This window comes from Sebastes fasciatus, chromosome 3, assembly GCF_043250625.1.
Source record: "Sebastes fasciatus isolate fSebFas1 chromosome 3, fSebFas1.pri, whole genome shotgun sequence".
NCBI lineage: Eukaryota > Metazoa > Chordata > Actinopteri > Perciformes > Sebastidae > Sebastes > Sebastes fasciatus.
This window is the reverse complement of record NC_133797.1, coordinates 8086729-8112566: the sequence shown is the minus strand read 5'-3', so window position 1 is coordinate 8112566 and position 25838 is coordinate 8086729. Positions and strand designations below refer to the sequence as shown.

General features: G+C 40.1%; 2 protein-coding genes across 2 annotated transcripts in view; one reads left to right on the top strand and one right to left on the bottom strand.

Moving 5' to 3' along the window:
* Positions 1 to 22492, top strand: part of cabp2a (calcium binding protein 2a) — a 30466-nt gene extending 7974 nt beyond the window's left edge. The window contains exons 3-8 of the mRNA XM_074628767.1: positions 10183 to 10398; positions 16005 to 16035; positions 17601 to 17735; positions 17962 to 18071; positions 18225 to 18372; positions 19252 to 22492. Coding sequence (XP_074484868.1) covers positions 10183 to 10398; positions 16005 to 16035; positions 17601 to 17735; positions 17962 to 18071; positions 18225 to 18372; positions 19252 to 19277 — 666 coding nt within the window. The 3' untranslated portion in view covers positions 19278 to 22492. The remainder of the gene's footprint in view (positions 1 to 10182; positions 10399 to 16004; positions 16036 to 17600; positions 17736 to 17961; positions 18072 to 18224; positions 18373 to 19251) is intronic.
* Positions 22493 to 22677: 185 nt separating this feature from the next.
* LOC141765384 (up-regulator of cell proliferation-like) lies at positions 22678 to 25407 on the bottom strand (the record flags this gene model as incomplete). Its single annotated transcript, XM_074631439.1, has 1 exon — positions 22678 to 25407. A coding segment is annotated over one exon (2472 nt), but the record flags the coding sequence as incomplete, so codon positions are not given.
* Positions 25408 to 25838: the final 431 nt, after the last annotated feature.

The following is a 25838-nucleotide window of genomic DNA, read 5'->3' as shown; positions in this document are numbered from 1 at the left end:
GTTCCCTGTGTTGGCCCCCCCTGCTGTGTCACAGGACTGGCCTCATTCTGATGAATGAGAAGGCAGTGTTTTTTCACGCAGAACTCTGAATGAGGCCTTATGCTCTGGTCCTGAATGAATGCTATTGTTAGTATGTTAGTATGTATAATCAAATACTTGATAAATCTCCCTTTAAGTTACATTTTGAACAGAAAAAAAATGTGTGAATAATTTGCGATTAATCATGATTGACCACGGACAATCATGCAATTAATCGGGATTAAATATTTGAATCGATTGAAAGCCCTATTGATTACATACATTTTCGGTGGTCAAGTCGGTGGTGCAGTGGTAAGCACTGTCACCTCACAGCAAGAGGGTTGCAGGTTCGAACCCTTGGGCTTGGGGCCTTTCTGTGTGGAGTTTGCATGTTCTCGGGTTTTCACAGGTTTTCTGCAGGTTCTCCAGTTTCCTCCCACAGTCCAAAGACATGCAGGTTAGATTCATTGATGACTCTAAATCTGGCGACATGTCCAGGGTGTACCCCGCCTTCGCCCAATGTCAGCTGGGCTCGGCTCCAGAGTCCCCGAATGGGATAAGCGGTTACAGATAATCGATGGATCGATGGGTTTTCTATAATTACATTTTTATTATTATTTGTGATCCAAAAAGAATATTATGCGCTGAGACTTTACATATGAATAAGAATTGACCTCTACATTTTAGATTTTTTTTTTTAAATATACGTTTAGGAAAAAGGTTCATTTAAATTTCCAACAATTAACTCTTTTTATTGTAGTCTTTGTCCGAAAACATATCAAGTTACAGAATTCTTACTGTTGAATGTCAGTATTTGTAGACAACGCATACAAAGCAATGAGAGAAAAAAAAACAAGAGCAGCTGTAGTAGACAGATTTAAAAGCGGGTTAGTTCAACCATTACCACAGGGGCACTCTTAGCAGCAACAGTTGTGTCCTACACTCACGGATGAAGATAAAACAAAAAAAACATGCAGTTCCAATGTTTCTGTGACTTTCTATCCCTTCCTCCTATTTTTGCAGAGAATCTCTAATCCATAGGACCTCCGGGACCTCAGAGAAAACTCTTAACTTTTAGGTCACACGAACATGCATAAACAAAATCTGGACAGGTGCAAGAGGCATTATCCTCCTTTTGGGAATGTGTAAGTGGGCGAGAATGAGAGCAGGGAATGTGGGACAATCCAGACAGCCATATGTGGCTGTTGTCTGTAAAATGATGTCAGGTTAAATTGAAATCCTCCGCTGACTGTACCAGCAATTTTTAAGCAGACACAGAGCAACAGTAGGATTCATTTGGAGTTGTGTTTCTGGCGACCTGATGAATATTCGCTCTGCTTTTAGCTCTATTTTGGTCTCCACTCACTCCTAAGAAAAATAGTTGTCTTGTTAGTTGTTAGTTTGCTAAATGCTCCACAATGTTCACCAGCTGGTTGCTTACTTTATCGGCCGTTTGATACTGGGCATGGTAACCAAGTCGACAAATAATGATGCTTGGTCAGTGGCCCCACGCTTCAATCTAAGACGCTCTAGGTACCCCTCTAGCGTCCGTTTTGGACATGTCATGAACGGTGCGTCAGTTTCAAATAAATTAATTTGTTGTGTAAAGTAAGTATGATTGCTAGGTAACTGCCGTTAGTAAAGTACGGAAGTTACGTAACAAAACAATCTATTCTCATACAACGGTTCGTATGATATCTTACGGAAAAGTTATTCCTCCTTTTTTGTTCAATTTCCTACAAATATTCAGCAACATGTCAATTTCTGCTCGTTATATGCATACAGTCTTTTCAAAATAAACTTCCATCTTCACAGGAAACAACTTTCTTAGGTTTAGGCAAGAAAGCTACTTAGTTAGGCATAGGAAAAGATCGACTTGGTTAGGATTAGGCAACAAAACTTCAAACTTCAAACTAAACTAACTCCTGAAGAGGTGTTACTTACGTATGTAACTTAAGTGCCAAATAAATCACCGTTGACATCTGGTTTCACACATGACATGAAGTCCAGTGTTTTCTGACACACCCATCCACCCCGACCTCCTCCCTATGCAGCGTTCGCCATTATTTATTTTTCCTGTTTCGTGATTACATTAATTACACACAAATTCATTTTGTGGGTTATACACAAATTACAGTGCATTACTTTTCGTAGGTATAGCTATGAACGGTGTATGAAACCAGCCTGAACAAACCTACGATAAGATAAGTCAACGTTGACTTGGTTTCACACAGGACATGAACAGCGGTCTCCTGGGTGAAAGCCTGTGTTTGTTTCACCCAGTCATCCACCCCGACTTCCTCCTGAAGCGGACTTTATCGCTCTTTACAACAGTTGCTCTAACGTCTAATACTGACACGGATGGGTTAACATTGGAGTTACTAGAAAACCCTGTGCATCTCATACATATGCTTAAGGGTGCCTCGGTGCATCGGGATCAGATACTGAGAGACACTGAATAATCAGTGATATTTGATGATGGGAGTGAGAACCGGTTGTGGAAACGGGATTGATGAAAGCTGTGAGACTGAACCAAAATTGTAAAGTTGCAGGGCGTAAAACCAAAACAATAAGCTGAAAGATGCTAAAACACTTCGTAGTGTTTCCTGAAGGAAAGTGCAAAGTTGAGCGATAGTTGTCCATTCATCACTGAGTGACCTTTTTGCATTACACTTGAAAAAGTTTTTATCATTCGTCAATTACATTACCATTTTTTTTCCTATTGTGTTTTCAAATATAGTGCTTTGGTTACTTTCAGTACAAATGCAGTACGTGTTTTTGCTCATGTAGGAAGAGCTGATATTCAGAATGTATTTGTCTGTTTCAGTCATTATGTGAACTGTTGAATGCACTGTTGTGTTGTTTCTCCTGGACATGAATGGCAGGTGTTTTCAGCCTTTATCTGTGTGCGGTGTTCCGTGTCAGTGTGGCAAACCAAACCAATTTCAGCTCAATTCACCTCAGCTTGATCGCCCTCCCTGCAACTCAACTCACAGATGTCTTAGCAGAAATACTGAACACATTGATTTGCCAGAGAGATCAGCACATGTTCAAGGTCAGAAGGCATTGTTCTATGTGTGTGGATGATGCAGAGTACACGGACAAAGACTGAATGAAGGGATGAGCACTTTATATTTCTGACGTCAAGCAGGCTCAGTATACTACACATATGTCGTGTTATGACCCGCCTTTATAGCACTGGGATTATGGTACCAACCTTGTGGGAGATGCAAGTTGTAACAGTTTGATGACACTGATACCACAGCCCAGTCACACAGCAATTTCTGAAATAGTCACACAATTGAATGTCTTGATTTGTGTACATAGACACGAATTTCAAATTTTTTGTGATGGTCAGCACAAAATCAATTCATATGTAATCAACGTAATTGTGAACCGGGAGGTATAAATAGCAGCGAACGTCACGTAGGGAGCGGATCAGGATGGATGGGGGAGTCAAAAAACGTCACTAACGCCAGGAGACCGGTGTTAGTGTCCCGTGTAAAACCACTTCCGTACTTAAGTTGAGGCACGTCCGGTGTTATTTTAACCCAAACCGCGATCTTTTCCTAAACCTAACTAAGTAGTTTTATTTTGAAAAGACCGGAGCGGAAATTGACACATGTGTCACGTGTTGCTGGACAATCGCAGGAAAATGCACGAAAAATCCGTTGTTGAAAGTCGTGCTGAGCGTCAGGAAAAGTGTACACAATTCAAATAGATAAAATTTCATGACTGTTTCACAAACTGCTGTGAGACTGTGTTGGATACTATCTGTGCAGGCTGTAACTGGTGTATAGTCACAATATGATGCCAAGCTGCCCTCATTCTTTTAGGTTTTGGTTGGTTGAAGAGAGTATCTGCATAGTTTCATTTGTAGGTCGCCCTGTTTGCCTCACATGAACTGCTTTACAGCCTTTGCGATAAATTTGTGTTTGTGTGTCAACGTGCATATGTAAGCATGCGAATACACACGGGTCCCTCCCGTCTCAGCCAAAATGTTTGACCTGACCTGCGCCAAAGCTGTTAGCGTAGCATGGCATGCAAAATCCTGACTTTTGGAATGCGTCCATCATGTTGTTTACTGGATTTTCTGTTGGCCTATCTTCTATCCTTGTCTTTCAGGCATCTGGTGTGCTTGCTGTTGTCGAGGGATAGAGAATGAATTCTCACCCAGCTGCTCTGTTTTGGGTTTTATGGCTGAAAAGCTTTGTGTTCACACCGGGCTGTTGATTGAGGCGGGATGTCGGTGCTTCTCTTTTTTTTTTCTTTTTTTTTCACTGAACAAGACAAAAACTGTTAATCTTTTTCTTTCTGCGTGCATGTGCTTTAAGTGCATGTGCCTACTTTTTCCCTTTGTATTGATTGAATGATAATGAATGAATGAATTCATGAATGAATTCATGAATGAATGAATTAATTAATTCATTCATTCATGAATTAATGAATAATTAATTTTCGTGTCTGGTCATTTACATAACCCATCCCTCATGGGATTATTCCATGATCATTCCATTATTATTAACTAACAACAAATCAAACCTTCCAGCATGTTCGCCCACAATCATCTAAGAGAGTCTGAGGAATTTGTCTATCGTATGTTACTTTTCTCCTCTTAGCCATGCTTTAGAAAGATATTCAGAAAATACAAAAACATTATAAAAAATTAAGGCTCTCCAGTCTCCATACCTATAAAATCTGAACCAGGAACATGAACTTTTAAAAAATAATATTTGTCGTAAATCATGATACAAATGACACAATAAAATTATATTGCATTCTCCAGGGCAGCTCCCAAGCTCTGGAACTCACTCCCCAATCTCATCAGAGACTCCGATTCCCTCACCACATTCCAGTCCCGCCTCAAAACACATCTTTTCTCATCTGCTTAGCCGTAGCCCCCTCCTTCCCCCTACCCATCAGTCCATGTGTATGTATGTGATTGTGCCTGTGTATGTCGCTTTTTGTTGTTCGTCTCCTGTCTGTCTGTCTCACACCGTTTTCCCCCCGACTATGTTAAAGCGTCTTTGAGATTACTATAAAGCGCTATATAAATCCAATATATTATTATTATTATTATTATAAATTTCGTTCTTAACCTTATATAATTCACATTATTGATACAGTCTCTCATCTTCAATAACACCTTTGTGTCTTCCTTTTTCAATATGTTGTTGTAATATAACACACTTTAACTGTGCACAAAGTGACCTCTGACTTTTAGGCAAATTATATTTAACACATTTTTCACATTTCTTAAATAAACAGTAAGTTCTCTATTATAGATTTTGCCAGATTTCTTCGGCCCATGATTGCATTTGTGCATTATAACATCACCCTCACCCATTGTTGCAGTTAATGATGAAATTAATTTGAAGCATTCTGTGCAAGTCTGTGAAATATATGATGGGAAACAATGCAGGAAAAAAAAACATTACAGGACCGAAGCTTCCATTTGCTAATCCGGTGGGTGTCCAGCTGGATCAGTGGGCTAAGGCACGTACTATTATATAACCGAGACACTGTGGATTCAAATCCTTTGTCGCAAGTCATCTCATCACTCTCTGTCCTCTCTACTTAATAGATTTTCAGTGGAATTTTTTTTTTTTAATTCCCTCAAGTCCATAGAAGGGTCAGACTGCAGGGTCATGTCTGTGGAGCTGCTAGAGATTCAGTGATTGGATCTTGAATTCGGGGTTTTCCACATTCAACATCTCCCCGCTCCACCCTGCCGTACCTCTCGTCTCTCTCTCTCTGCTTAGCTCTCTGTCCAAAAAACACACGTATTTCTAAATGTAACTAAAATGGAAGGACTTCTTCAACAGCAAGGCAGGAGGCTGACATCTGGTGATGATGCACAAGTATTACAGCTCATATTTACCAGAGCAACAAGCTGAGCTTTGCTGCGCTCTGCTGGGGATACATTGACATTGTGAAGTCTCGGAAAGCTTCTCGTGGATAGACGTTTATGTCCTGCACAAAGTTGGAATTAAAAAGTGTGTAGAGGTATGTTTTATGTAATCTCATAAAACGACTTTAAGTTGTAGTGTGTAACTGCACAGTTATTTATGAAGCCAGAAGAAAGGGTTCAGAATAAGACCAGTAATCAGAATCAGAATCAGAATCAGAATCAGAATCAGAATCAGAAATACTTTATTGATCCTACATTTCTTAGAAATGTAAGAAAATAGAAATAAAGGAGTAAACATGTAAATTATATACATAATGCTACAGTATAAACGCAATATATGTAAAGAAATATAAGTAAGTAGTAAAAGTAGTAAAATGAGAATATTAGAAATATAAAATATGTACAAATATTTGCATTAAGATATGTAATATATAACAAATAACCACAGTGCAAATAAGTAAATACAAAATGCTGAGAAGTGGGATCCATTAAGTGTGTAAATGTAAATGCCAGAATGGTATAAATAAGAAATGAAGAAGAGTATTTCTTGACTGTACAGTATAAATGCCGTATTAATGACAGTATTTTACAGTTGAGTTCAGACAGCATTGCACATAAGGATAATAATACATTTTGAGGTACATCTTCACTGTAAAAGAGGCTGCAGTATTAAAAGAAATGTAGATATAGTAATATGTAGAGAAAGACATAAAGGGGTGAAACACAGGAAACAGATGAGAGGTCTCATAGAAAGATACGGAGAAAAAGAGAGACATCAGAAATGTGTTATTTCTCCTAAACTGACCACCGAGGATTAGGGCTGCAGGCACTCAGCGCTGGCCGAACACATACTGCTGCTAATCCGTGGCACACATACAGCACCGCATGACCAGCATCAGGATGTGTATTAGAGGGAAGTATGAAGTTGCAGTTCATGAGATCACGTGTATCAAAGCATGCGATTTTCATTTATTTGAAAGCTTGTATGTGATCATATAATCCTGGTCTCGGAGCAATGCAGCTGAACAGCAATGAAACATATGCCTTGCTTTTAAAAAATAAAGTAGTGAAGAGTTTAGTTTTGCTTCTCCAGTTTTGGGGATTTCATGCTTCCATGAACATTTCAGAATGTAAAGTGCAAAAAGTGAAGGAACAATGAAAAAGAAAGAAAAGTATGAAAGAAATGAATAAAGAACAAAACAAGTCTCGTACAAAATTTTGCTTAAAATGTATTGCAATATCATCGAGACATTTTTAGCTCCTGAAAAGTAGAATTTTTTAAAATATGATATTTACCAGAAGAAACCCATGTTAACATCATGTTAAAGCAACTGTGTGTATTATTTGAAATGTCCGTTCTGTGGTGCCATCTGGTGGTTTTATGAATATTGACACTGATCCACATCTCTTCCTTCCCACTATATCCTAACACTCCTAATGAATGGACTAAAAGAAAGATACACTGCACCAATGTTCAACCAGAATTATCTAACTTTTCTACAAACAAAAAACTATGCTATTAATGGCATTTGAAACATACAATTGTAACATAACATTCTACATTTAATGACTTTAAAGCTGCAATCGGGAACTTTGAGCAAATATGATAAAACGTTGTTTTTTTTATATAAAACTGTCACTATGACCTGACAATAGTGCATGAGACAGATAATCTGTGGGAAAAAAACATGCCTCCGTGCCTTCAAATCGCAGGATGAGGAGGAAATCGCAACATTTGTTAAAGTAATAAAATGAAATATGTGTCAAAACACCATTTGAAATTAAATATTGTGGTGCTGCAGAGATGTCCTGCCCTACACATCATATTCTACAGACTTGAGAAAACATCTTTGTTTGGTACAGATCCCCACAAAAATCACATCATAATCATTTAAATATGTTTTTGAATGAAAATGAGAATAATAATGTAAAAATGATCATACCCTCTAATATCGCGAATCATATCACAATTGCAATATCAGTCAAAATAATCGTAATTAGATATTTTTTCAAAATCGTGCAGCCCTAGCTGGGATCTAGACAAAAAAAGTAGATTAGTTAGTTCAGAGATTCAGACTAAATGTAACGGCTAAATTAAAAATGAATTACATAAAATGAAAGAAATTTAAAAAATTGTTTTATCAAAATTGCATCCCTAGCACCAGGCCATAATGCATGGACATGATTTAGTCATGTAATTAAAAGGGTGAGACTACTAAATAAAATGTGATTTTCTTTTACTAATTATAGTCAAAGATGTTTTAGGTTGGGATGGTTTGGAACTTGTGACTACAGTATTTCTAAAATCCTGATATCCAATACTTTTTTTCACTTTCACTGTAATCTGTTATGTTTCTCTGTCTTTTTGCAACCCCTTTCCGACATTTACACAAGTGCTTTCTTGAGGTTACATATTCCTCTCTTTCCACTTCCATCTGTCCCACTGTTTCTCACTGTCTTACTTTAAAGCAATACAAATATTCTTCTATTTCCCATGGCCTGTCAACACAACTCTTTCCCTCTAATCTGAAATGCCAGGGATTAATCAGGCAGCCAACTCTCCATCCATAATTCTACCATCCCTCTCTCTCTCTCTCTCTCTCTCTCTCTCTCTCTCTCTCTCTCTCTCTCTCTCTCTCTCTCTCTCTCTCTCTCTCTCTCTCTCTCTCTCTCTCTCACACACACACACACAACTAAACACTGAGTTCTGCCAGACTAGTCATTTTGAGACCATAAGCACGATGTTTGGGAGGCAGAGAGAGGAAGTTGGGTGGGGATGGATTAGATTATGTTGGTCCAAATTCAAGGGATCACTCGTGGCGAGAGGGGTGACAGATAAATCGGGGGCGAAAAGTGTGTGTGTTTGTGTGAGTGAGAGGCAGAGAGAGAGATATGAAGGGAGGGAGAAAATGGTCGAGTCATGCAATCAGAGCCAGAATCTGGCAGCAGCAGGTTGTTTCAGCCCAGATATGACCCGTCAATCTCCAGCACCCTGCTGCTATTCCATAACATCACAGTACACGTCTCAAAGCTCATCATGACAGCCACCGACAACCTTTAGGAGTTCAGGATTTAACGCGGCATCATATGCATACCTTTGCCTCTCACTTGACCAATAGGATCTTGGATTGTAGCACGTGCACTGACAGGGATCCTCAGGCGCTTTCAGTATAGTGTGGAAACATTTGCCTTCGCCTTTGCCTCACTGACGTTGCCACCGGGTTGAGTATGGATTTGGGACTTTTATGTGACAGTTGAGCAGAAAGGGAGACAAGAAGGAAGAGAAAGAGGGGAAGTGTGGGGACAGGAGGAGGGGAGGACAGGAAGAAGAGGACGGGGAGATGGGAAACATAAACAAGGCTTCTAAAAAGAACAGTAAAAGGAAGAAGGTAAGGATTCATTTCATTCCTTTGAGCTGCGAGAAACAGATTTATCAAAGTGAGTTAAGATTATTTAAAATGATGCTTTGTGGATGTCCATATTTGTAAAAGTTAGTCATACATTGGACAATTTCCAAGCCAGATTTGAGCTGTAGACAACTTGGATTTTGTTTCTAATAAAATATTTTATATTCAAATTTGACTTATGACTGCCAAAACAGTAGGAAAATAGAGTGGTCCAATGATGAGGCATTTTTGTAGGCCAACCAGGAAGTTAGCATCGTCTTCGGTTCCCTCGACAAAAAGCCAATGGGATTTTTCCATTGGGTGTTGTATTATGGCAGAAAATAAACTCTGCGGCAAACAAACGTTTATGATACCTACAGGTTTAGTTCAGCAACATAATCTTTACAAATGAACACCACTTTTACGATTTTTGAAGTGTAAATGCAATCGGCAGAAGTAAAGAGTTAACGTTAAACGAACTACACCACGGTCGCATGAGCGCGAGTAGTCGGTTTGATGACGTTTAGTAGTCTCATTTGGCCACTTGTTAGCAACCGCCTTTTTTAAGACACATAAAGGCTTCAAAATTCACGAGTGGGATATTTATTGATGTATTTTATGTCGTAGAACATGCTTGTGGTTACCACAGACCATATTTCAGGCATCTAGCTAAAAACCCATTAAAAAAAAACATCGACTTTGAGACGAGGGAACCAGAAGTGTTAAAATGCTAACTCATTTCCAGGTTTTAGGACTCATTCCTGTAGCACTCTATGTACGTGTGAATTAGTCAGTTTCATTGCAGTTGGTGCAGTTTAAGTTATAACCTTCTCTGGGTCCTAACTCAGTTGGTTCCCCTCCTCTAAGGGGGAGTTGGCCAAAGAACGGAGCGACGCCCCATTGGCTGCCCAGGGGGGCCTGGGCGGCACAGGGGATTTGGACACGGATGACGAGGAGGAAGGAGGGAGCGAGCGGGACTTTGATGAGCCCCTGTGCGCTCTGGTTAAGAACTGCAACATGCTACACGACTTAGTGGGGCCTGCTTGTATCTTCCTCAGAGAGGGCTTCGCACAGAGCCAGATTGTATGTATGACATTCACACACATACATACATTCACACATACTGTACACACATACACACATACACATACATTCACACATACACACATACAGTACATACATACATACAGAATTATCTCAGCAAAAATCACCCATATATGTCTTCATCCATTCATTTTCACAGATCCGTCATTGTAAAAGGGAAGGTGAAGTTATGGCCATCCACCTGTCCAGTGTGACATCATCACAGCCTTCCCATCCCATCTCGAACAATGAGAATTTCACCCTGTGAGTGTCAACCCCTCATACATCCTACCACCATACGGCCCAGTCTCACGGCAAAGCATGTAAAAGACCCACCTGTCCACCGGAAGAAAGCGCCACCGTCAGGTTTTGCATAGCCGAGACGTGAATATTACACGGCTGCATGAAGGTGCAGTGTTTCGTAGTGTCGGGTGACGTTTGTCATGTGTTGTGTAGTGCTAGTTATGTAGTATATAAAGTGAGAAAGACCATTTACGTTGGGCAGGTGGGGAGGTGGATGCCTCCAACACAGTCTCACGGCAGTTTGTGAAGTAGTCACGAAATTGAATCTATTTGATTTGTGTACATAGACACGAATTTCCCTTTTTTATGATACTCAGTATGACTTTGAACAACGTGATACGTGTCAATTTCCGCTCCAGTCTTTTCAAAATAAAACTACTTAGTTAGGTTTAGCAAAAGGTTGCGGTTTGGGTTAAAATAACACCAGAAGTGGCGTTACTTAAGTACGGAAGTTACGTGACAAATAAATCAACTGATTTATGGTTTCACACGAGACACAAACACCGGTCTCCTGGGCAAAAGTCAGTTGTTTTTTGACTTTTTGTGTCTCTGTGTTTAACTTAGTTTATGTACTTATTTTTAGCCCAACCATTATGTTTTCCCTTAACCTAACTAAGTGGTTTTGTTGCCTCCTGCTGGTACTATAAGATCATGCAGGCGTGTAATATTCATGTTGGCGTGATATCAGGTTGCACCATATCACCACATTCCATATGTGATTGTGCTAGAAGACTTTTGTTGCAGAATTTTTTTTTTTTTTAAAACAATATAACAAACCTTGGAAGGGCTCAGTGTTATCAGTGTTATAACTTTTTTCAACCAGATATTACAGTATTTTACAATACGTTTGTCATGATGAAAATATATGTCATCTTGGAACAAAATATTCTGTAAAGAAAGAAAGAAAAGAAAAGATCTCTTACACATAGTGCATGACCTATAGGAGTCACGAGCTATAAAAAGAGAATAGGTAATATAACAGATTGTACTTTAATGAAACAGTAACTGGCCTCCCAATTTGTCTAGATTGTCATTTAGATCATAAATTCACTTTATAACAGTGCTGGAGATACCACACGAGTCTCTAATTTCAGATGAATGTCTTATGCAGAGATGGGGAATATGGCAGGGATCAATGACAGAGTCATTTCCTGACTGTGCAGCGAGCAGCGCTAATTGAAAAGAGCCATTAGGATGGTAGCCACTGATCACAGGCGCTTTACTGAGCTATAGGCTCCTGGCCTGAGGTATTGGAAGACCTTGGGCTGAGTCTAGAGGATAATGTAAATAATAGGGACTGATCATAAGGGCTAAATATAATTAATTTATGATGAATTTGATGTCATTTACATAGACTATATTCTTTTACTGTATTTGGTAGTTTATCTCTGTGTGTTTTTGGTGAATGGATAAATGTAATTCCGATGGAAAAAGTTGAAAGCAGTCTTGTGAAATTTGGCCACTGATACCATTCTTGTCTACAGCCTAGGACAGTTAATGTCTTACTGTAGACATTAAGCTACATCAGCTCTATGGAGCGCTTTATCGTTTAATTCATTGTTTTGGTTTTACGGCCCGCAACTTCACTGTTATGGTTCACACTCTCACCGCTCTGATCTGGAATTCCATACCCATAAACATTAGAGACTCAGGAAGCTTTGCAGTGTTTAAAAGCAAACCTCAAGCTTTGGCTAAAGTCAGCACAATAGAGTCACCACCAATGATTGCCTTGTACAGTATTGATTGTATTTTTATGTATTGTGTTGTTTTATGTAGTGTAGCTCAAAGCTGTGTATATATACTACAGCCTCACAAAGCTGCTAGTATGGGTTTAGTGTGATGATCAGTGTGAGAACTTTCTTCAATGAATATCCAGTAACCCAGCAGCATCCTTTCTGAGCCACAACAGTCCTGAAGTTGAAGGACAACATCCTGATTGTACTTAAAATCATTCATCGAGGGAAGAGATGAAATTCCTCGATAGAGTACACAGATTAGTCAATGAGATGGATAGGGTGACACTGATAGCATTTACTAGTTATTAATCCCCCCATAATCCCCTTTGTTCTCTAAAATGGCAAACTGAACTCCTTTGGGACATAACTTCTATTTTGCATTTACACCCTTTTTCTTTTGGTGTTGGTGGCATCTAGTTTTTGCTACATGATAGAATTACTGGAATCCTTCTTCAAGCAAATTGTGGTGCCAACATTATTTTCCATCACAAACTTTTATTGATGCTGGGTCGCTGTTGTTTTAGGTGTTTTTTCTAGGGCTGTCAATCGATTAACATATTCAATCGCGATTAATCGCATGATTGTCCATAGTTAATCTCGACTAATCGCAAATAAATCGCACATTTTTATGTGTTAGAAATGTACCTTAAAGGGAGATTTGTCAAGTATCTATGCTCTTATGATTTAACGGGGCAAACGTTGTCAGAAGAATTAAATGTTCAGATGAAGGCTGTGATAGGTGTAAATAATAACATAACTATTCAACTAGCGAATTTTGTCTTTAAGCTTTTTGGGCGTTATCTATAGTAATAGGTCCAAAATGTTGTGAAATTGCATAGTTTTAAGTCAAAAATCTTTCTTTCTTTTCTTGGGGGAGGACCTTCGAACCCCCCGAGTGTCCATACCCCAACAGCTGCTCAGCACATAAGCCCTCTTTAACCCCAGAGGGGAACCTGAAAATTAGTGTAAAATGATGTTAATAAATTAAATATAAATGGCCATAATTAGGCTTCAGCAAAAAACATGAATGGCGCACAGCATTTAGTATGACGTCATTATACGCTGACTTTCTCTCAGCACCCCCAACTCTGACTGACTCCCAGCATCCCTGCTAGAGAGACAGATATCTCCCTCATGATATTGGACTTACATTCGCCAGGTGTCCTGGAACCTGACTCTGCTCCGTGTCTGCTGGATGTGTAAATTAGCAACTGTTTGCTCACAAGTTTGCCATAACAACTTCATAAGATGATCATGTTACAGCCCGTTTCCACTGCAAGTGGACAAAAAAATCCATTAATGCAGGTTTAACATTACTGAGCATTTTTTCCTATAACTGATGGCATGGTCCCTCCAACACCCATTCTCAAACTAACAATGGGCATCATTGACAAGTATCTTCTTATTTTATTTTTTTTCATTTGTTCTTAAGAAAGTTCCGAAGAAAAGTCTGTCAGATTCATGACGTGTTCTTAAACCGCAGAATTGTTGGTACTTGTACCCTTATGATGATGGATCCCATTTCCTTGTAAGTTGGAGGCATGTTCCAGTTGATCCTAAACGCCCTGCCAATCCCCATAAAAGGGCATGAGACTGCAGGGATGTGTGCACACAGAGATTGAAAAGAGAGATTAAGTCAAGAATGGCCAAAGGAAAGTCTAAAGAGGGTGGAGCACCGGACCAAAGTTTATAATATTTAGTAATCGGCAAATCAATAATCAAGCAAAAATTATAATAAATGATTTTGGAATAGAAAGAGTGTATGAAAATGAATGTATAATAATCATAATTCCATACATTACCTACTGTGTACATACAATACCAGCTAGGGCTGTCAGTCGATTAAAATATTTAATCGCGATTAATCACACATTTGTTATGTGTTCAAAATGTACCTTAGAGGAAGATTTCTCAAGTATGTAATACTGTTATCAACATGGGAGTGGGCAAATATGCTTGCTTTATGCAAATGTATGTATATATTTATTATTGGAAATCAATTAACAACACAAAACAGTGACAGACATTGTCCAGAAACCCTCACAGGTACTGCATTTAGCATAAAAAATATGCTCAAAACTTAACATGGCAAACTGCAGCCCAACAGGCAACTACAGCTGTCAGTGTGTCACTGTGCTGACTTGACTATGACTTGCCCCAAAACTGCATGTGATTATCATAAAGTGGGCATGTCTGTAAAGTGGAGACTCGTGGGTACCCATAGAACCCATTTACATTCACATATCTTGAGGTCAGAGGTCACGGGACCCCTTTGAAAATGGCCATGTCAGTTTTTCCTCTCCAAAATTTTGCACAAGTTTGGAGTGTTATTTAGCCCCCCTTGCAACAAGCTAGTATGACATGGTACCAGCCGTTGTTGGTACCAATAGATTCCTTAGGTTTTTTCTAGTTTCATATGATGCCAATATCTTCACTCTAGCTTTAAAACTGAGCCTGTTACAACCTAAAAATCACAATGTGTAATTGCGTTAAAGAAATTAGTGCTGTTAAAACGAATTTGGGTTAACGCGTTATTATCACATTAACTTTGACAGCCGTCATGTTTTCTACAGCAATCAGTGGTACCAGCAGTTTGGGAATAAAAGCAGAAACTAAAAAAACTAAAATAATTTCCTTACCTGCCTCTTTGCCTGAATTTGGCTCGACCTGACAGTGACACACATTTTAGCAAAATCGACCAATTGGTACGTGGTGTGCTTCCTGCATGTTCAGCCTGTGCAGGTGTATTAATATTCGTTAATCATGTTCCGGCCAAACCCCAGTGCAGATGCAGATGCAGATGAAAGAATCAGCGGCAGATAGGGAAATGAAAAACCGATAAGCCTTCGTGATTTGTAATGCAATTTAACAGCTGTAATCTCCCTGCCACTGTTGTCTCCCCTGCATCCTCTAATCCAGGCCTGTATTATTCCTGCTGCTGATGTTACAGCCTCGCAGTGCATGTCATCAACAAACGTATCCTGGCGTCACCTTTTGTCCATGCCACCACACACTGAAGCCAATTCGAGATAAACTGTAAAAAAAAATGTTTTTGTTTTTTTTGTGTGTGTGTGGCTGTATTAGCTAAAAATGTTACTGTGTTACTGTTGAAACTAATTTTTAAGACATTTTAGGTTCCTTTTTGCATTTTGCAAATGCCATTTCATCAGCTTCTACAGACTTGTGTACCTTATATCTGTGTGTTTGGAAAGGGAGAGGGTTTTTATGACGCATTTTGAATGCTTTCAAAGCTGCTCCACCAGAGATTTGACTCGAGCTTGTGTAGCAAATCGACTAAAAAGGTTATTAGGGTCAGTCAGATCAAAACCCAAATAATCCAGCAATAGAATCTCTGCCCAGGCGATTGAACATGGAACAAAAATGCTTCGCAGGAGCAAAGGAACCACTAGAAGCTAAAGCACTAAAATGTTTCCTGCGTGTTTTGTCATTGTGAATGTGTGTGTGAAACACAAGACACACAGAATGAGATTGAAAGAGTATGTTTAACCTGACTGGCTGTCCGTTTCTCTGTATGTGTGTCCTGTTCTATGTGTGTGTCCGCTGCAGGACAGAGATCTACGACCAGAGGAAATGGAAGGTACAGAGATATCAAAAGCTTAATCCAAAATCCTCACTCCACCTTTCGCTCCCTATCCTTCCAAACCTCAAGCCTTCTGTTTGACTGTGAAAAATTGTGCTTTACTGTAGAGATCAGAATTTAAGAAGACTTCCCTGACTTTGCAATGTGAACCCGCAGCGATTTTTCTTTTTTTTTGTGAACTGTGGAAAATCAGTGAAAGTGAAGGATTATTATTCAAAGGGGAAGATTATTCTTTACATGTTAAGCACAGTTCAACTCTTCCGTCCCTAGTATTCCTCAGGCCTGGCTCACACTTGCACTCTACATTCACAGGAACGTAATTTGTGATTTGACTATCACTAAATGGTATTTTTTTTATGTAGCCAACCAATACAATGGAAAAATTAAATAAAGAAATTACTTGGATTGCTTGAAAACACACTTAAAGGTATAATATGTAAAAAAAAAATTGATTAGTGTTTGCAAACACACAGCAGTTAGCCCCTCCTCCTTGGCTCAACGAGCCAAGAGAGAGAGAGAGAGAGCAGCGGTGGTCCAGCAAGCTATAGAGTGAATGAAGAGAGGGAGCGGCGTTAGTGAGAACAAAGCAATGAATCAGAGAAATAAAACATTAATTTCTGATTGTTTCACAGCGGTTACGTTCTAAAGCACAAATAAACACACACACACAACTCCGCACAAACCTGCGGGAAGATGCCGCGTTGTCAGATTTTGAATGAATGCAGTAGAAGGGCAGGCTTCATCCTGTCCTCTCTGCTCGGTGTGTGCACCTCGGTCAAACTGACACAAGGATAGCAGCACTCTGCACACAGCAGAGGAGAGAGAGAGGATCAGGGGAAAAACCGAAGCACATAAAAACACACAGTGATGTAACAAACCGTTCTCATCCGTCGTTTTGTATCATACGGCTGCCCGTTCGCACGAAAAGGTGTATAAATGCCACGATAATGCGCAAGACGCTTAGCATGCAATTAGTATGCCTTTCTTGATTTCCGCATGTCATGACCTGTGTTCAAGACCGTTGTTGACCAGTGTTTTGTTTTGTAAGTTACGTTAGTGATGTTTGTCACATGACGCTTGCTTGTCACGACATTGTTTTTTTGTTGACGTTTGTGACATGTTTTCCATAGTTGTTTCCGTAGTTGTTTTACTTAGTTTACTTACGTATTATAAGCCCAACCATGACGTTTTCCATACCCTAACTAAGTGGTTTTCTTGCCTGAACCTAACTGCGGACGTTTGCGTGGCGTACAAATGAAACATGAAAAGCGGTGTATAAATGACACGCGAAAACGCTAAAATGCATTGTCATGTGGAATGTCCGTGTAATAATATGGTATTTATACGCCTTCCTGTCAGATTCAAGAAAAACACTTAAACCAGAATTCTCATTTTCCTACAAAATCTTAATCATCAGATTCATTTGAAAGATGCAACAATCATGTAAAAATTTTACACATAGAGCTTTATCATAAGACCTATAGAGGATACACTTAGACCTGCAATATCTCCATCTTTCTCCCTCTTATTTACTCTTTTCCTCACACACGTCTTCCCTGCAGAGCTGCGTGAGGCGTTCAGGGAGTTTGACAAAGACAAGGATGGCTTCATCAGCTGTAAGGACCTTGGCGAGTGCATGAGGACTATGGGATACATGCCGACAGAAATGGAACTGATAGAACTCAGCCAGCAGATCTGTGAGTCCTGCACGCACACATCAGAATGAGTGCACCCTGTATCTCTTTGTGTAACATTAAAGCCCAAAATATAACTCCAGGAAGCACTTTGCATTAGAAAAAAAGTGTCACATATCACATTGGTCACTAACTGATCGATCTGGTAATTAATTTGCTTGCTTGTTAAAGACACAAAGAAGATCAGTTAACAATGTCTTCTGTGCATACTTATTTTTCCCCCCTTTAGGTGGCGGCAGAGTGGACTTTGAAGACTTTGTGGAACTGATGGGTCCCAAGATGCTCGCTGAGACTGCAGACATGATTGGAGTCAAGGAGCTGAGGGACGCCTTCAAAGAGGTCTGCAATACAATTTATCAACTTATAGCCAAATAGGCCACCATTTTGTCTCTGGAGTCCCCTGAATAGATCACCACCTTTCTCCAACTTTCACTTCTTCTTTTTATAAGCTTTCAAAAAATGTCTCTCTACCCCATCCATTTTGTTTGCCAGTTTGACTCCGATGGCGATGGTCTGATCAGCCTTGGGGAGCTGAAGGAAGCCATGAAGAAGCTGATGGGGGAGCAGCTGAACCACCACGAGATAGACGAGATCCTGCGAGACGTTGACCTCAATGGTGACGGACAGGTGGACTTTGAAGGTGAGTGATTGGAGGGAAACTGAGTGGGAAAAAGTTTCAAGTTTATTTCATTTATATAGCACTTTAAAAACAACAAATAGGTTTGCACCAGAGGGCTTCACACAGACAGAAATTATGGCTGTAAATTGATTAAAATAGTTAATCGAGATTAATCTCGATTAACTATTTTAATCAATGTCCATGGTTAATAATGACTTATCGCAAATTATTCGCACATTTTCTATCTGTTCAAAATGTACCTTAAAGGGAGATTTGTCAAATATTTAATACTCTTATCAACATGGGAGTGGACAATATGCTCTCTTTATGCAAATGTATGTTTATATTTATTATTGGAAATCAATTAACAACACAAATCAATGACAAATATTGTGCAGAAACCCTCACAGGTACTGCATTTAGCATAAAAAATATGCTCAAATCATAACATGGCAAACTGCAGCCCAACAGGCAACAACAGCTGTCAGTGTGTCAGTGTGCTGACTTGACTACGACTTGCCCCAAACTGCATGTGATTATCATAAAGTGGGCATGTCTGTAAAGACACAGCCCTAACAGAAATATATATATACACATACAAGCATAGACACATATATGTGGAAATAGAATAACATTAAAATAGAAACAAATTTAAACATAGTTCAAACCCAGGGAACAAAAAAAAATGTTGAACACAATAAACAATATAGGAAGGAAATAAAGATATTTAACACAATAAAGAAAATAAAGAAAAGATGGGCACGAGAAACTGTTTTCAGGTGGTAGCAGAGCGCGATTTTCAATCCAGTTAATAGATGGATCAGGAACAAAGGAAAAGGAGATGGTGGAAGAAAGAATACAATTAACCAACAATAAAAACACATCTTTTTCTTTCCACAGAGTTTGTGCGAATGATGTCTCGCTGACTCTTCACCAAACCTCACTCTACTGCACTAAACACAACATGGACCAGACTGCACACTGTTAATGTTCTTGTAATTCTTCTTCATGTACAAAGACTTATTTGTGTCTGTATCAGTTTTCCGTTACTTCCATCATCTCTCATGTACAAGAGAATCCCTTTAACGTGTTACTGTTGTATGAATGTTATATGTATTTAATGCAGGGGTCTTCAACCTTTTTTTCCTCTGAGAGCTAATTTAACAAAACGAAAGTGTCCGAGAGCTACTCACAGCACCAAGTTGTACATCGTCAATAGAGGTCATCATTTCTGTCTTACTTTTACGGACCTTTAATAACATTTCGGTCACCGCCGTCACTGCCTCTATTATAATCCCGCCATGGGCGAAGGGCTTTTTGCGCTTTGGTTATGATGTGCACCACTAAACGAAGCCTCTGCTGCCGCGTTGGCCTTCTTCGTCAGTTTGGTAAACAGAGACTATTGTCTATTAAAGGACCAGTGTGTAACAATCAGGGGGATCTTTTGGCAGAAATGGAATATAATATTAATAACTATCTTTTCTTTAGTGTATAATCACCTGATAATAAGAATCGTTGTGTTTTCTTTACCTTAGAATGAGCCGTTTATCTACATAGGGAGTGGGTCCTCTCCACAGAGTCCACCATGTTGCTTGAACGTGTTTCAACAATTGCCCAGAACGGACAAACCAATATTTTAATCAATATTTGTGAACATTAGCTCTTCTCTTTCAAAGCCGAAAATCTCTGGAGCTGCTCCATAGACAATGAATGGGAGACTGATATCGTGGACCCACAGAATGTTTGTTTTCGTTTTATACCCAAATGAGCTTTACTCTATTGTAGTGTTGTCAGTTGTAAAACAGAAAATGTACCCATATACTCAGATCATTCCCCTGAGTGCTCTCAGTGTCCTCTAGAACATCCCTCCCAAGTCATTGTCTATGAAGCAGCTCCACACTTTATACCTTATGACATCAGAAGTTTGAGTTTTAGCACTCTAGCTTTTCTATTTGGGAGAGAGATGTTCATGTTTACTTATATTTTTGGACTGTCTTAGACCATAAGAATAACATCTTTTAATTTTGAAAATGGCCATAGTGCCCCTTTAACTTGTTTAATTGACAGCTGATGTGTCAGAAGGAGGCGGGAGGTCTGTGAATTGTATTGGATAGAAATTCACAACAGCTTTACAAAGTGACTTTGTGTTATAAATGTATGTACATATTCTTTGAACCTTTAGCGAGCCACTCAGAAATGGGTAGCGAGCTACTGGTAGCGCATAAGATATTTATATTATATATATTATTTGTTGGAGACCCCTGATTTAACATGTAAAGAGAGATTATATGGTGATGACTCAGCAAGGAGATGGTTTAACCAAAGTTTCTCTTTAGATGTGAAATTAATTATTTAAATTTGAATATATTTTAACTGAGAATCCTAATACAGCAAATTGTGTATATATATATAAAATTTGTTATTAACAATTAACTAATTTTAAAAAACTTTATGGGTTAATGGGTCAGTTGACACAAATTATTCATTCATTCAATTATATCATTCGATGAAGTTAAAAGGAGGAATTAGGGTTAGGATTAAAAACCCAGACACACCAAGCCAACATCGGAGAACTAGCGGTCTCACTCCGCCTTTGTCTTGGCCAAAAAGTTGCATTTGAACACACTACAAAGACTACAGCCGACGGCCAGTAAGCACGTATGTTCTGCGCTTGTGTGAGATTAAGTAACTCTCCACACCAGTGGGCGGCGGTAGTTTGTATTTGTCATTCAAAAAGGGAAACCGTGAGGCCGACGACAGTGGATATACAAGCCGTTGTTATGATACATACAGTACATGAAACAAAGCTGCATTTGCCGACTAGTTTCACAACACTCTCACTCACAATTTAGCTTCTCTCCAGATGGCCGTGTGGTTGTGAAAATATCCGTGTATTGGAACGATCAGATGAGATGAAGATGAAAAATGAGAAGAGCCTTCTGTGTTTTTCCTCTTAACTTTACTCTTTGGCTTTCTTTCCTCACTTCCGTTTCTATTCTTGTGCACTGATTCACTTAAGCTGAACAGCGAATCGAGAACGATTTCTCCCACCGATGGGCTCCGCCGCCGAGTAAACATGCTACATTGGCTGAAAAACCTCCGACACGAGCCAGATGCTCACCGACGGCCCCAAACTGTCCGACAGGCAACCATCGGCTTGGAGTGTCAGGGCCTTAACCCTAACCCTTTAGGTGTTCAGTTGCCCCGTTGAGATTTTTTGTTTTTTGGTAATTTGGGTGAATTTACCCTTTTAAATATGCAGTTTACTACATTACCTGACTTGAATCTGAAGTTTGGTGGAACATTAATATGAGGATTGATTGTCATAATTTCAATAATGCCACATCTAAAATCTTCAACTCTTCAACTTGAATTCAACTGTCAGGACTGTGAGTGTGTGATTTGTAGTGTAGACAGAAAAAGTGAGATTATGAGATTATATATGCACCTTTATTGTACAAACTACCACATTAAGTCATGGCAATTACTTTTACCATTATATTCAACACTGTTGATATCATTCAAATTAAATTCTTTCAAATACAGTAATGTTCAGTGTCAAATATCTTTTTGATACAGATTTGATAACACTAACAGGATGATTTTTGGTGTCTGCTACACATCTGTGCACATACAGTACCTCTGTTTCCCTATTCAGGTGGAAATCAATTAACGGAGTGTCTCAAAGTACATGTTTATTTTATGCAATCATATATGCATGTTCAATGTTTTATTTGTACAGTGTTCAACAGATCAGATCATTAAAAAATGCATTGTAAATAAACAAAAAAGTGACAATAAACTAGTTTTTATTGACTAGATACCTTTGCTTTATTTCTTGTTTTCCCCGAATTTAAAGCTGAAGTAAGCGAGATTAGAGCAAATATGATTAAAAACAAATTGTTTTATAAAACGGTCGTTATATCGTGACAGCAGTACATGAAACAGGTAACCTGAAAAAAAATCATGTGCCTCTGTGTCCTCCGGTGCTCCTAACGGCATCTGCAAGATTTAACAGACCAGAGAAAAACAAGCAGTAAGAGCTGATCTGAGGTCCGCTGTCCAGCTGCTGTCTATGAGAGCCGGCTGTCAATCACTCGCCAACTCCGACCAAACGATCAAACTAGGCAGCGCTGATCAAATATGAATCAATATTATGCTACGTTAATGCCTATTTCTCGCCTCAAATGTTTTCAGAATCATCTTGTAAAATGAGAAAGTTTGTGACGCGGAATCTGTGGAATCTGGTGAAGGAACGCCAAGTTCCAGTCACATGACCAGAGCACAGCCAATAGGAACGCTCTCTCCCTGAAATGAACTGTGATTGGTCAAAGTCTCCCGTCACGGGCTAGATTTTTTAAAGCCTGAAAACAGAGCCATAAGTAGGTGCAGAAGTCTAGTTATCTCTCACAACACTTGAATTACAATATGCTGAAAGGTTATTATGGAATTTTTGTCCAATGATGCCAAAAATATACTGCCTACTGCCACTTTAAGTTGATTCCATTTTGTTGACGAAATTGAAACCTGCTCCCATGAAATTATTCAGCTTCCCCCTCTCTATGTTCACATCAATTTCTTGCATCATAAACTCTTCCAGAATCTATCTACATTGCTGATAAAATGTGTCAGATCACCTCTTTCCTTGCACTTTTTGAGGTCCCCTAGCAGTTTCTTTTTCAAAACATGCGCAGTCTCACTGTAGTCGACACTGACCGGAGCCATCGGTGGAGTCCCGTGCCAAATGGGAGGAATGTACCAGGTGCAAGTGTCTGGCTCGAACTCCATCACATCAGAGATCTTAGTGATTTTGGCCTTCTTCATCCTAGTGTCCTTCCGGATCATTTCATTAAGCTGTTTCACCAACTCTTTACCTCTCTTCTTCCTCTCTACAGCAGGCAGGTCCGACGTGTTGGTATGCACAAAATGACACAGTGGCTTCTTGCCCACATCCTTCAAACTTGTGAAAGCATGAAGCACCATCTCTAAGACGTCTTTCTCTCTGGAGATGTCCTTGGAAATGCTGACGATTGTGGCGTCACTAAGTGCCACAGCGAGGCTCGCTACTTCCTTATCACGCTCATGGCTATGATCATCTTGAACCATTTGATGCGGTTTCAGTCCCTCGGTGTCGATGATCATGATGCAGTCGCACCCCAGTTCCTTCCTGGCGTCGTTGTTGACACTGATCAGCTGGATGAACGCCCCTCTGGTGCATGTTCCTTTGCTGGCGGCAAACCTGACCCCAAACATGCTTTGGAGCAGAGTCGATTTTCCTGAGTTTTCAGCTCCGATGATTGCGATGACTTTGAGCTTACTGTCCGAATGCATCGTGTTGTGAAGCTCGGTGAGCACCTCGGTGACCCATTTCATCGGGATGTTTGCTGCATCTCCATCCACAAGCTCAAGAGGGAAACCATCCAGCAGCATCTGAGCACAGAGTGCAGGGAGTTGTTCCATGGTTTTTCTCTGACGGCTGTACTCTGGCAGGTGATAAGCGCTTTCATACAGCTGCCCACACTCTCGAAAAAAGTGCTCCAGGCGTAGAGAGCAAACGGATATTTGCTTGTCAATCTCCGCAATTTTTTCCATATCTTGGGGAAATTTCTCGCTTAGCTCTTTGTAACGATCGCGCAGAGCTGACAGCTGGTGCCGGGTCCGATTGTCCAAATCGATTTCCAGCCATCTGAGGAAATAGTAGCGTTGCACTTCTGAGGTGATCACCCCATGAAGGAAGCTTAACATTGCAGCTGTCATCTCAAATCTTTGCTGTTTGCTTCTAAGATCTTTTTCTTTTGTTTTCAAAGACTTGCGGTAGTCTTCAGTGCTCTGGTTGCCAACTTTTCGCAGTCTCCAGCACTCAGTTTCCAGCCACGAAAGCGATTTCCAGACGTGTCCCTGGAAAAGCATTTGTTTTTCTTTGAATTTGGAGGTGCTAGTGATGTATTTGGTGACTTTAACCTCATTCCTCAACGCACTCTGGCATTCATCACTATCCTCATCAACCAGGATCCCACAGCAGCGAGCTCTGTCAGCCAGATTTGCGATCGACTCTTTGTTTGGGCAGTTTTTTAGCACCTCAGAGATTGATTCCTGGAGGGCTCTTATCAGCTCTGCAACGGTCTTTTTCTTCTGGCTCACATTGGTTGTCTTTAAACTTGGTTTCATCGTCATCATTTTGAGCACAAATGTTTTCCCCTGTACGCTGCTGATCAAAATGACCTTTGCTTTCACATCTTTTCCTTCCAGGTTGTTGAAGTAATCAGCTTCTGATTCATCACAGAAGATGTAAACAGCTGCAGATGTCTGGCAGAGGAACGAGAATTGCTTGTCAAAGGCCCTGATGTCTCCTCTGAGGTTGGCGACAGCCAGCGGATCAGTGAATTTGTCCGTGCTCCTACACGGGAGGTACCAGCTGATTTCGACCAGCCCGTCTGAAATCCTCCTGGGCACATCACCACACACCATGTTCCGATGATAAAATGTGTCATGGCACTCCTTAGTGTTACTGAGCAGCTGGTTCAGCATCTGAGACTTGGACAAGCTCGTCCTCCCCAGCCTGACGAATGACACCAGGGGAATATCAGAGAACACAATTCTTTCTTCACAGCTTAACTTTCTGGATGTCTGGTTGGAACGCCGGAAGGTTCGGACAATTTTGCGCATGGACCACAACTTCAGTGTGATTTCTCTTGCTTCATGGTCGGGCAGCAGGAGCGGGACCGCAAACTGGCAAAGTGCCATTTTCACAACTATGTCCTGCTGAAGAAAGCCGTCCGAACAGAGAAACAACGCAGTTATCAGGTCCAGCGGATTGATGGCGTTGCTCTTGTCTGTGTCCGCATCGCTGGACACACATTTGACACTTCTAGCATTTGCGTTCAACATCATGAGTTTCTTCAAAAAGGCCTCGGGAAGTGACTTTACAGTTTCAAGTTTAGTCTCTGATATATCATTTTGATTTATCTCCAGAACAGCGCTGAGTGTGAGCTTGTCTTCATACTGGTCCTCGAGTCCGATCTTTGACAGCACCTCCCTGAGACATGGCTCTGCAAATCAATAAGAAGAGACCAATAAAGGTACAGGATGCTACATTTTCCTCTTTATCTATTAGGTGAATAGCCACTGCACACACAAGTGAGGAGAGCTCTACACAGCCTGTCAAAACCTTTAATGTAATATTCAAAGTAATGTTTGCTGTGGCTCTGAGGAGCTTTCTTGCAGAGCCATTAGCTTGTTTTCCTAATCAACCCGTTCTCACTCCCAGCTTGTCAAATACCAGCTGGTCAGTGCCCCTTGGCATGAATGTGAATGTGTTGTCCTAGGGCGGCACACTGGTGCAGTGGTTAGCACTGCCACCTCAGAGCAAGAGGGTCGCAAGGGAGTTTGGAGTTTGCATGTTCTCCCCATGTAAGTGTGGGTTTTCTCCGGGTTCTCCGGTTTCCTCCCACAGTCCAAAGACATAACACCACATTCACACCTACGGG